General features: G+C 62.0%; 1 protein-coding gene across 2 annotated transcripts in view; it reads right to left on the bottom strand.

The window, feature by feature from the left end:
- Positions 1–12,301, bottom strand: part of CHD6 (chromodomain helicase DNA binding protein 6) — a 92,149-nt gene that overhangs the window by 35,044 nt on the left and 44,804 nt on the right. Inside the window, exons 2-10 of one of the 2 annotated variants that reach the window (XM_068419552.1) lie at positions 11,454–11,947; positions 7,432–7,570; positions 6,729–6,878; positions 3,783–3,848; positions 3,231–3,289; positions 2,788–2,905; positions 1,300–1,386; positions 979–1,113; positions 541–662 (exon numbers count right to left, since the gene is read on the bottom strand). In XM_068419552.1, the coding sequence (XP_068275653.1) occupies positions 541–662; positions 979–1,113; positions 1,300–1,386; positions 2,788–2,905; positions 3,231–3,289; positions 3,783–3,848; positions 6,729–6,878; positions 7,432–7,570; positions 11,454–11,914 (1,337 nt within the window). In that variant the 5' untranslated portion in view covers positions 11,915–11,947. Of the gene's footprint in view, positions 1–540; positions 663–963; positions 1,114–1,299; positions 1,387–2,787; positions 2,906–3,230; positions 3,290–3,782; positions 3,849–6,728; positions 6,879–7,431; positions 7,571–11,453; positions 11,948–12,301 lie in introns of both variants that reach the window. The other variant, XM_068419551.1, reaches the window with a different exon arrangement.

Genomic DNA, 12,301 nt, shown 5'->3' on the forward strand with positions numbered 1-12,301 from the left:
ACTCCTCGATGGAGTGTCAGGCACATCACCTCCACCCACACCTCTCTGACCCTGCAGCGTGGAGGGTGGCGGGACACTGGTACAGTCTGGGTAAGCCAGACCACCCGACTTCTTGCAAGATGATGGACTCAAAGTTAGTGTGAAAGCTGCTGTCCTTTGGGTGCACACAAGCTAGTGAAAGATGCACCTGATGGCCTGCTGCAGCTGAGAACATGCCTATTCCTGCACTCCTGCCACAGCAATGGGGCACCAGTAGCCCAGCCAGTACCAAAATTCAGTTGTATGTTAGACCCAAAGCTAAGCCCCACTGTCTCCAAGACTCATCAGCATTTACCAGGGAGAAACATTCCTAAAGACTCAGTTGCAAAGCTGAAATAAACAATTTTTCTGGCAGCGGCCTCAAGCTCCAGCACTGGAAGGTCTCAGCGCTGCTCTGTCAGGCCCCTGTTTGTCAGCTCTGCTGCTCCCTGACTGCACACACCAGGGCCCTGCTGCCAGCAGGACTCCTCGGGGGAGCACAGGGCTCCAGCCCCGTCTCACCTGTTGTACCAGTTAAAGAGCAGCCAGTTCATCCCCTCCAGCTGATACTCCCGCAGCTGGTTGCTGTTCTTATACTCCCGGGACTTCTCCAGTTTCTGCCAGGACTCAGATGCTGGGCGCTCCTGGGAGGAGAGAGCGGGAGCAAGGTCCGTGGAGAGGAAGAGGCTAACGCTCAGCGAGGCCAGACCCTGCTTCTGGGGCTGCGCATCAGGACAGCGCTCCAGAGCAGTCACTGACAGCTGACCCGCAGCAAGGTCTTGGCCTCTGCATCCCCCCCTCGGACCCCGCTAACTAACCCATCCAGGGGGGAGGATATGGGGCTTGCACTGCAGCAGCAGAGCCACAAAGGTCAGCACTGCTGGACCTTGGCAAGACACAGTCCCTGCCTGCCCAGGGCAGCGAGCTGGCAGCCGGGTACGTTACCTCTGGGTACGTTACCATGTGCTTGATTTCTGGAGGGATTTGGAGGGCTTCAAACTCTTTAATCTTCCCTGGGTCGACATCCTCCTCCAGCTCCCAGGTGCTCTCCTCGTAGGGCAGCGAGCACCACTTCACCAGGTAGTGAGTCACCTCCTGCAGCACCGAGAGACAGGCTCAGGGAGAGCGCAGGGCTTGGTGTCCCTCAGGGGTCCCCTGGGACAGGGCTGGGAAGGCCCTCAGGGTGCTCAGAGATGACATGTGATGCACGTCGTGGGCCTGGCCTCCTGCCAAGCCTTTCTCCCTCCCTCCGTGGGGCAAGCAAGCGATGCAGCCACTCACCTCCCCGGTGTCAGGGTCCTTCGTGTGAGCCACCTCCAGAATTCGATCTACCTCCACGTAGTCGGGATTGAACAAATCCTCATCAGGCTGCAAAGAGTAAAAAGAGAGGTAAGTTCAAGGTGGTTCCAGGGTTAAACAGATGGCTGGCACGAGTACACAGCTGCGGGACATCTGTCCCCAGGACGCTGCTAGCTGTGCACAGCACACCAAGCGCCCTGGACGCAGGTACGTGACATCTGTCTCTGGGCAGGGAGGACGCAGGAGCCCTGCGGAAGGCAGAGCTCTCGCTTCAGAGTGGCCGCAGGCTCCGCACTGCCCTTGCTGGGAGGCAGGAACGGCCTCTCCAGCCCATCTGGCCCCAGGGTACAGAGCCCTGAGCTGTCTGCTCCAGCTTACGTGCAGCATCCAGAGCTGTGCCTGCCACAGCACGGAGCCACACGGAGCACCCGATGAGCTCGACTCCTCTGCAAGGGATGACGCCGTGTTCTCTGCCTCTGCCTCTCTCCCCACCTTCAGCTCAGCAGTCACCAGCAGCAACCGCTCAAGAGACAAAGGCTCACCCTCCTGCCAGGAACCCCTGGGGAGGAGCGGCCTTTAGAGTGGGCCTCAGCGAGACACGTTGCCGAGGGCTTGGGAAGGACTGAAAACAGGGTTCTGTGTTCCCCCCAAGCCCCAGTTAGTCACAGGAAAGAGCATTTGCTCCTCACTAAATCCAGTGCGTTCCAACACCTGCTTTTTCTTTGCATCCTGGAAAAGACCCCAAACAGACTTGGGAGTGAGAAATGTGACACACGTCCCCAGCTTCCCAACCCTGTCCATGGAGAAGTTTTCACAGCCTCCTGGCCTGATTGACACTTGTAAGGGGCAGTTTGAGGAGATCCAACAACTATCTCCGGAGCAGCGAGGTAAATTCCAGAACACCTTTCAAATTAAGCAAGATTAATCTGCTTACAGAGCGGAGCAGGCAGGAGCTTCCCTAAGCCCAAGTATTTATAGCTCCCTCTCTCCCGTGGCATCTCTGCTCCACCATGAAAGCATCTCCTGCACCGCACGCTGCCTGAGCAATGCTTCCAGGGTTGGCAGTGCCTGGCAAGCGGCATTTGTCACTCTGCCCACACCTCTGCCAGTGACTCCGCGGGTGTTCAGGGCACTGTCATGGCCCCTTGGCACCACCATCCCCACCCGCTCACCCTCTTGTGCTGTGCCCTGGTTCAAACCAGCCTGGAAGCCGGAGGTGCCACACTGCTGCCTGGGCATTGCCCCCGTGTGAGCGAGGGGGCACAGGGAGGGCGCTGGGCAGCACTGGGATCATGGAGCTACGGCAGAGCCCTGCCTGCCCGCTCCCAGCCTGGGTTTTGGCCCTGGAGCTGGTCTCGCCTGGACAGGGGGGTGCCAGAGGCAGCGCTCAGCTCCTGGCCTGCCCAGCTGCCGCACCGGGCCCAGGTGTGCCGGGGTCGGGCACAGATGCTTGCTGTGCTCAGCTCTCACCTCTGTGAAAATATGTTTCATCTGAGCCTGCTTGTTCCGGAAGCGCTTTATCTTCTGGGAGATCCTGGGGTCCTTCTCCAGCTCCTCCAGAGTCGCCCACTTACAGTGGAGGTAGGAGCTGCAGAGGGAAAAAAATCAACAAAACGTGACCAAAGAGGCCTTTAGGCCCCATCCCACCCAGCACGCAGGCCAGCGGGGATCTCCACGACCCAGAGGACACCCAGCCTGTGCCTCGCCATGTGAAGGCCCAAACTGGAGGAAGCCGCGGCCCAGGTCCAGGCCAAGCCTGAGCACTGCGGCTGCAGCAGCTTTCCTGCTCAGGAGGACAGGGCAGTGAGACAGGGGTGCTGGGGCTGGGGCTGGGACAGGGTTGGAGCGCACAGCCCTCACTCCTGCATGCACAGGGCCCGCTGCCGCCGTACAGAGCACAACGCTGCACGTACAAGTTCCTGTACTTGACGTAGAACTCCTCCATCTCAAACGCCAGGCCTCCGGGATGAGCCTGAAACCAGGAGAAGGAGAGTTAGCGGCAGCCAGCGCCTGTGCAGAAGCTGGGGGGCACCCTCTACGGCCTGGGCGCAGAGAGGCATCCCCTGCCCGGCCACAGGCTCCAGGCAGGCTGAGCCCCACGGACGGCACGGACAGCCAGGCCCTCGGCGTGCTGCCTGCCCCGAGGCTCAGTGGCCCTGGGGAACGTGGTGCGAGACCACCCTTGAGCACGGGGAACTCCAATGCATCCTGGGCATCAGCCCAGGCCTGACTCCTCTCCAGAGGCTTTCTGGTGCCCAGGGCTAGAGAGGCACCGCATTGATCCTCAACTCAGAAGGGTGCCAGTCCGGGCGTACCCCAGCAGCACCCTGCAAAGAGTGAGGGCAAGGAACGGCACGGCAGCACCGACTGCTGCTACTTCTCATGTCCCTGCTGCACAAGGCAGCCAGGCCCCATCTCTCCTCTGCCCAGGGACCTCCAGCCCCAGTGACATCTTTGCCACTCACCTCCTTCTGCACCATCCTGGAGGCAAGGATCTTCTCAATGATATTGGCATCATCCTCGGGAGGCTCCTGGGGACAGGAGAGCAGAGCGCTGTTTTCCCAGCTCATGGCACGGCTTGGCCCCGGGCACCCTCCCAGCACAGAACGGCTCCTTGCTCCCTCCCAGCCCACCCTTGCTGGGTGCGAGGGTGCAGGTGCTGCCAGCCCAGCTACACTCGCCCTCTGCTTGTGCTCCCTGGGCCAGCAAGGCCATCGCACTGTCGTGCTGAGCTGTGCGGGTCCTTCCAGCCAGACCAGGGCAGCCAGAGAGGGTGGCAAGTCTCCCAGAAATGAGGAGGGAGCTTGAGTGCTTCTGCCCCGAGACTCAAGGCGGGGGGTCAAGGGGCCTCAAATAGGCCAAAACGTGCACATCTCCTGCTCCAGCCACTCTCCACGCCAGATCCCTGACTTGCCTTGGCATTTATACAGCCCCGTAGTGCTGGATGGCCCCAAGGGCCCCAGCAGAGCACGGCGCAGGGCTGTCAGGCCCTGCCACAGGCATCCTCCATCGCTGCCACCTGCCCACGGCCACAGGACACGGGCAACAGCACCTCAGCCCCACCGCTGTCCACGCAGCCTCCCTCCCTCCGCAGGCCCCGACTCTGCCATGAGGAGATCCCCCCACGAGGCCCAGAGACCTTCCGCTGGCCACCCGCAGGCTCCTGCCCTGCTCCCTCATGCACACAAACTTCGCTGGAGGTGGCCCTAACGCTGTCCTGCTTCCAGCCCCGAGACAGCAGGCACAGGGCAAGGGGAGAGGCCGAGGCTCTCCTGCCGCGTGCGGGGCAGAACCTGCCCCACCGAACGTCGAGGGACAAGAGAGTGCTAGTGCCTGTCTGTGCTGCAGCAGGAGAGGCACGGGAAGGTAAAAGGGAGAGGACAGGCAGCGAAAACATTAGAAATACCAGTTCTGCCCTGGCTGGGAGATGGTACGGCAGCAGGAGGAAGAGCAAAGGGCAGGGCAGAAAGGAGGAGGACTCTGCTCATCTCCTTCAGATGGAGGCAGAGTCTGGTCCAAGGCAAACCAGCCCTGAGACGTCCCTCTGCAGACTAGAAAGACCCTCCAAGAAAGGCACGGGGCAAGCTGGGGAGGGACAGACAGCCGCGGCATCCCACACCACTCACCCAAAAGGGGCTGGGAAAGCCAAGGCGGTGCCCAGGGCTGCAGCAACCCCCCCGTGCCCCAGCCCTTGGCCAATGTGCTGCCTCAGCACCCCTCTGCGGCGTGGGCAGGGTGCTGGGCCCAGCACCCCAACGCAGCGAGCAGGGTAACAGCAGCTCTGTCTGGGCCCCTCAGCTGCAGCCCTGTGGACCGGGCGGGATTCCTGCCCTACGTGGGGAGCTCTGCCCCTGCCAGGGCAGCATGGCCGAGAGCAGCATGCGGAGATGCTCTCGCTGCAGCCACTGTGCGTGCCCGCTTCCCCCCGCCCAGGCAGCCACCCCAGTGCTGCTGGGCTCCAGCATGACCCTGGCCACAAAGGGTTCGTGTGAACGTGGCCAGGGGCACAGCGCTGCCATCGCAGCCACCTCCAGCGCCCCGTGGCCGGGAGCCCCCACGCTGACCCGCAGCCCAGCCGGCTTACACAGGTCCTGCGGGCTGCCGGAGGAGCCCTGCACCACCCCGGGGAGCTGCTGAGGAACGTGGCCAGGATCCAGGGGGAAAGCTGCGAGGCCAGGCCATGGGGAGAGCAGCCCTGAGGCTGCAGCACTCCCACCTTGCCCTGCTGGGTCAGTCCCAGCCCTGGGAGCAGCCACGGCCAGGCCGGGCCAAGCCTGTGGGCAGGAGCCCAGAGCAGCCGCCCAGCAGAGCGCCCGGCTGCCATCAGACACCAGCCTAAATAATTCATCTGGAGCAGGAGGAATGGAGGTGGAAGTCCAGGACTAAGAGGAGAGCAGGGTGGCAGCATGGACACATGCCAAAGGCAACCCATTCCCACCTGCTGCTTTGAAAATCTCACTTGGAGAGATCAGTGCCCAGAGCCCAGCGGGGACAGCTCCGCGCAGCAGCCAAGGCAGCACCTCCCGTGGGTGGCAAGGGAGTACCGGGCTGGGTCTCAGCAGCAGAGCTGACTAATACCCACACCAAAGCCTTGTGAAGGGGGGACTAGAGAGGGACCCAGGAACACTATGAAAACAATTAGTGACCATTATTAATATCTGGCAGCTTTGTTAGCGACCAGAGAGAGGGAATGAGCTGCAGGATCCAACACGCAGACCAGCAGGAAGGAGCTGCCAGCACCCACCAGGGCCCAGCGCTGAACCAGTGGGCAGAGGATTCAGGGCAGCGAGGCCCAAACCAGTGACAGCTGCCCAGACCCCTGCCACGCTGCCCAGACCCCTGCCACGCTGCCCAGACCCCTGCCACGCTGCCCAGATCCCTGCCACGCTGCCCAGACCCCTGCCACGCTGCCCAGACCCCTGCCACGCTGCCCAGACCCCTGCCATGGCTCCCGGCAGATCAGCTTGGCTGGCATCAGGCCGGGCACCTCTACGCTCTGAGGCACTGATGGAGAGCAGCAATGTGGGCAGAAAATGATGACCTGGCACCTACAAAGCGCCCAGCTGGCAGAGCCAAAATAACAGACTAACCTCATGGACAGGAGCTGCAGAGACACGAGCCAAAGGCGGGCCTGGGCAATGGGTGTGTCATGCCTTCAGGGACATGTCCAGCCACACGACATGTTCCAGAGGCCTTAGTCTCCAAGCAGGAGGGGGTGGTTGGACCTGCATGCCCCTTGCCCATCGCTTTGTGCACTCACAGGCCCTGCAAAGCCAGCACGCACCCTCCCAGACAGCACACTCGCACCCCATCCTTGTGCTGGGATCCCCCACTTTCTTGAACCTCGGCACTGCCACCCTTGAGACACCCCACAGGAGGCCCCGTCACCCCAGTCCCACATCCAGCCCTACCTCTGCCTGCCACGCCAGAGTAGAGGCGGAGAGCGCGGAGGTTCGCCCAGCTCCCAGCACGGCTATTGTCTCTCCATCATCATCCACCACCTTGAAATCCAGGTCCTCGTTGTACTTCCTCCTCTTCACTTGCCGTCCTGAGCGGCGTTTCTGTGTATGGGATGAAAAAGGCAGTCATGGGGGAGGTGGGTAGACCAAGGACCTCCTCCTTGCTTGAGCAGAGGAGAGAAAGCCCCAGGGCTGCCTGATCTCCAGCCCACCCCCTGCCCTGGTGGGATGGTGGTGGTGGGAAGAACAGGCAGCCCTTTGAGGTAATCCCATCACTGCAGTGCTGAGGTCTCCATCGGTGCCTGACCCCCACTGCCCCACCAGCCCCCAAGACCCAAAGCAGAGGAGCCCTGCAGAGACACGCACAGCTCCGCAGCCCTGCGGGGCCGACCTGCCTCCCCGCACCGTGCTGGGAAAGGGAGCTGCCAGGAGCCATGGAGCAGAGGCACATGCAGCACCCAGGGCAGCAGTGTGCACCCCGCTCAGGGCCACCAGCTGACTTTAAGCAGTGTGGCCACCGGCTCCCCTCCAGGGCCGGGGTCTACCAGCCCCACTGCTGAAAGCGCTCTGTGATCGCTGCACCCCAGGGCCCACTCTTCCCCCGCTCAGAGGCAGGCAGGATTTCCCCCGCTGGCAGCCAGCCGAGGGGACATACCTGGCTGTCGGCCGACTCCGCAGACTCCTCTGGGCTCTGCACAGATGGGCTCAGGAGATCCTGATCCAAATCTGAACTGTCCACTTGTATCTCATTTTTCCTCTTCCCTTTCTTCTTCTTCTCCACAGGGGTGTCCTTGCTGCCAAGACAGACTGACAGTTAGATCTTGTCCTAGGGACCCCAGGGGAGAGCCAGCAGGCACCCACGCAGGGCTCTGCTCCCACTGGATCACCCAGAGGCAGCTCAAGGCTCCTGGGGCCTCCCGCAGCATTGGGGAACCCCAGCTGGTGATGCTCATTAATCACCATCAAGTGTTTCTCCATCTGATTCCAGTACACTGGGATGAAAAGGTCCACCTGCCCCGGCCTGGTGTGGGGCAGAAAGGGGTTGGCAGCTCCCACCACCCAGGGGAACAGCCCCACAGGGGCTACAGGAGACGGGGTTCAGCTCATGGCCAGCCCTCACTGCTCCTTCAGCTTCAGGAGCCCCGACACGTGAGGTCAGGACGCTCTGGATAGTGGCGATGAGCCAGGAGGATCCAGGCCAGCCGCTCCCCTCTGGGCAGGGGGGCCCCTTCCTCGGACCATGAAGCCTCCACAGTGAAGGCAGGTCCTGCACCAGAGCATGGCAGCCTCTGACTGAGACAGGGACCTCTGCCCAGCGCGGGCGCAAGGAGGATGTCCCCAGCGCCAGCCCCAGCAGGCCAGAGCAGCGAGGTGCCTGCTGCGAGCAGAGCACTCACAAACACGTCCCCCACCAACGAAAGTCAGGGAGCAGTTCAGCAGCTCCAGAGGCATCCCGTGTCCTGGCACCCCGGAGACACACCTCTAGCCCAGTCTGAGGAGCACCGGCCATCCTGCCGGCCACCTCCCGCGTGTGCCACAGAGCCCTGCCAGACCCCGGTAAACCTTCACACCAGCACCGGAGCAGAAGCTGCTCCAGCTCGTGGTTTGTCTTCCCTGAGCCACAGCACCGAGCCTCCTCCTGGGCCAGAAGCTGGGAGCAGGTCCCAGACTCCCACCAGTGCAATGTCCCACCACGGCGGCCACCGCCACCTCCACGGGCTGGCCAGGAGGCTCCGTGCCACCAGGGAACTGTTCCCTGGGCTCAAGTCACGGAGGGGATTCAGGCCCTACTCCCGGTGAACCCACCACCTTCCTGCAAACATAAACCCTGTGGAGCCGCAGCCCAGCAAGGGAACGTGCCCAGGAAGCACCAGGGCACGAAATAACTGCTCCTAACGTGCCCATCCGTCCTTACCCTCTGCAAGGGACACGGTTAAGGGAAAGGTTTCAGAGAGCTGGTGCCTGGCCCCAGGCTGAGCACCATCCCCTTCCCCGCCACCCATCCCCTCCACATCCCAGACCCGCCCAGCGGCAGAGAACAGTTTGTTTCAAAGCTCTGTCGAGGTTTTATCCCCGTTTCATCAGAAAAATCCCTGCTTGCCTGGGACTGGCAAAAGCCCAGCAGCCAAACATCTGCCGTTGAGGCCAGAAGTGCCCTGGCCGCGCACCCGCGCCGCCATCAGAGGCCCTGGGAATGCCCCGTGAGCGCGGCCTCCACCGAGGTATTGATTTGTGAGTCACAACTAACAACTGCTTCTTCATGAACCTGTAGTTGGCTGTGATTAGAAATAATTTAGAAGAAATTATCTGCCACTTAGAGGCCTCCCAGTGATCACTCCACGCGCACAGAGCTCACCCCGCTGCGCCCAGCCCACCCCTGCAGCGGGCACGGGGGGACACACAGCCCCGTTCCCTGCAGAGCTCCCACCCTGGCACCCGTGGGTGCCTCACCCAGCGGCCGTGCCTCCCGTGGGTGGCTTTGCTGGTGGCTGACACAGAGGCCCAGCAACAGCCCGAGAAGAGGCTTGACGAGGGGCTGGGGAGGCTGCAGGGAGGACCCAGGGGCTGGGCCCGGGTGCTGCTGGAGGGTGCAGGCGAGTGGGAGGAAGCGCCGCGGGCTCAGGCCCCGCTGGGACAGGGCACTGGGGAAGCACAGAGCCTTGTGGCACTCCCAGACTCCCACACACGTTTTTTTTCTGGCTGCTTGTGTTATGGAGTTATATTAATTGGTCTTTGTTGCATGAAGTGGCCCCTTAACCAGGGCTCCGTGTGCTGGCCCCCAGCACAGCAAGTGGATCCCCCTTCAGCCCCCTCCTGGCACCCTCAGATCCTGCCGTGCCTTTGCAGGAGGGAACAGGGACCCCAGCTCTGCAGCTGGGGGTACCCCCCACAACCCCATGTCCAGCACAGTGCCCTGCCCACCAGCTACCCACAGCAGGTCGCACTGGCACAGGCTGCTTTCAGTGCCCTGTGAAGGCACTGCTGGCAGCCAAGGACCTGCCAGGGTGGTAAAAGGCTCCTGGACAAGAGCCATGAGTGCCTCCAGGAGCCCAAGCCCCCACGATCTGCTCTTCCCTCAGGTTCTGGGTCCCAAAGGTCCCACCGCGGGGGTGGACGTCTGTGAACTGCCCGTATGGCAGTTTCTTACTGGTGGAGCAGAGGTGTCACTAGGAAAAGCTGCCAGCTGCACCCCTCATCCCAGGATCGTCCTCGGTGCCCAGTGCTGCCTTTACACGGGCTTCACCCTTCCCTTCCTTGCCTGCAGCCCCTCTCCACCTCCAGCCCTGCCGCTGCAGCCCTCCTCAGGGCCTTGAGGAGCCCTTCCCTCACCCCCCAGCACTGTCTGCTTGATCTGTCCATCCCCACCTGCTCCGGCCCATGACGACGCAGGGGCTTGGCTTCCTCGTGTGCAGAGCCCCAGGCTCGAGGAAGACCAGAAGTGACAGCACTGCACAGCTCAGGGACCCGCCAGGGACATGGTGCCCAGCTCTGGCCCTGCTGAGCTCCCCCCGAGCCTGGTGGAGGCGCTTGGCTGCCCCACACCTTCTGTTCACCACCAGCCCACGTCAATGGCACCAACGGCCGCCCCGGCGCCGGCTCCACAGCCCTGGCCTCTCCAGGATCCGGCTGGCAGCAGCACCGAAGGAGCAGGGCTGTGGAAGTCCCTGGGCTCAGTCCTGGCCCTGCACACATGTCCTGCGGGTGGCCACGGCAGGAGGGAGGTGGGCAGATCCCACAGACCCTGGGACGCCCATTTCTGGTGACCCTTGAGGAGCTCTATCAAACTGGTGCTTTCTAACAAAGAAAGGTTTTGCTGAAAAATTCCCAGCTGGCTCCTGTACCAATCCCGTTTACAGCAGAAATATATTCATCCTACGGATTATTCACAGTACATGGAGGGCCCAGCTCCAATCAACAGGTCTGCTTTGTACAGGACTCTCCAAAAACACTTATTCTCACCAGTCCATGACAGTAAACCAAATGACCCTGGTGCTGTTGAGACTTGCTCTGCTATCTGCACACATCCCCAATTAAAAAGAAATCAGAGCTAGGAAATCCGAGCTTCTGGCCAATCAGCCTGTTAATTAAAAGGATGAGGAACCGCCGGAGGCGATGGTGTTGGGCTGTGCAGTACAAGGGAGTCCTCAGGCCTCCCCTGCTGCACGGCAGGGACAGGCCCTGCCGCCCGGGAGAGGAAGAGGATGGTACGTGCTGCACCATCCTCCCCAACCCGAGCCAAGGGAAGGGGCTGCGGGGACCCTCGCCTGCACAGACAGCCCAGGGTCAGGTTCATCTCACTCACACACCGTCTGCCCAGGCCCCAAAGCAGGTATGAGCGGCCCTCTGCCCCACAGCACCTCGCTGTCCTGCTGAGACGCCTCCCTGAGGTCCCTCTGCCCCCAGGACACTCGGCACCAAGGCCGGGCCAAGGAGGGGACAAGACTCTTTGGTCCTCTTCTGGATCTGGGGTCTCACAGGGCCTCATCCCCAAAAGGGCACCCGTGTGTCCTGTCTCTGCGTGGCCGGGAAGCTCATCCCGGCACGTCCAGCCTCCAGCACGAGGAGCCCACGCACCCTGCAACGTGGTGGCCCCGCGCGGCTCTCTCGGCCACAGCTCCTGCGAGCCCACAGCCCCGGCCGCACCAGGCACAGAGACAAGGTCACACCACCACCCACCTGCTCTTCCTGGGTCTCGCTCTGGGGGCAGGCTCAGAGCCGCTCTTCTTGTCTTTAGGCTCCTTGGGGGCTTTGGGTTCCCGAGGTTTCCGGGGCTTCTTGGCCACCTCCCTCTGCTTGGGCTCCTTCGGCTTCTTGGGCTCCTTAGCCTTTTTAGGCTCTTTTGGTTCTTTCGGCTCTCTCCTCCTCTTTGGTTTCACCTCCACAGCTGCTTTTTCTCCCCCTTCCTGCTCTCCCAGATCCTTTTTCTTCCGTTTCTTCTTCACGCCCGTGCCCCCACCCCCACTGTCCTGCATCCCGTTCTGGGTGCTCTGCCGCTTCTGGGGAGCCCCATTGGGCTCCTCCTCCGGGCACTGGCACTGGCTGGCCGTGGTCGTCACCATCACCTGGTGGGACACCTCGTCCTGCTCCTTGCTGCTGCCGAAGGGGTCCTGTGCCTTGTACTCCCAGGCATCCGACATCGGGGAGCGTCTCCGCGCTTTTAAGCTTGGCGGCTGCGGAGAGAACAGAAAGGCGGCGTGTGAAGCAAGTGCCACACACAGCAACAGCAGGTGCTCGAGGGGGACCTGCAGCCCCAGCGAGGCTCCCGTCACCGGGGAGCAGCGTGAGCCATGTCCCTCAGCATACAGAATCATAGAATCACAGAATCAGTCAGGTTGGAAGAGACCTCATGGATCATCAAGTCCAACCATTGCCCTGACACCACCATGGCAACTAGACCAGGGCACTAAGTGCCATGTCCAGGCTTTTCTTAAACACCTCCAGAGATGGTGACTCCACCACCTCCCTGGGCAGCCCCTTCCAATGGCTAATGACCCTTGCTGAGAAGAAATGCTTCCTAATGTCCA

This window comes from Nyctibius grandis, chromosome 28, assembly GCF_013368605.1.
Source record: "Nyctibius grandis isolate bNycGra1 chromosome 28, bNycGra1.pri, whole genome shotgun sequence".
NCBI lineage: Eukaryota > Metazoa > Chordata > Aves > Nyctibiiformes > Nyctibiidae > Nyctibius > Nyctibius grandis.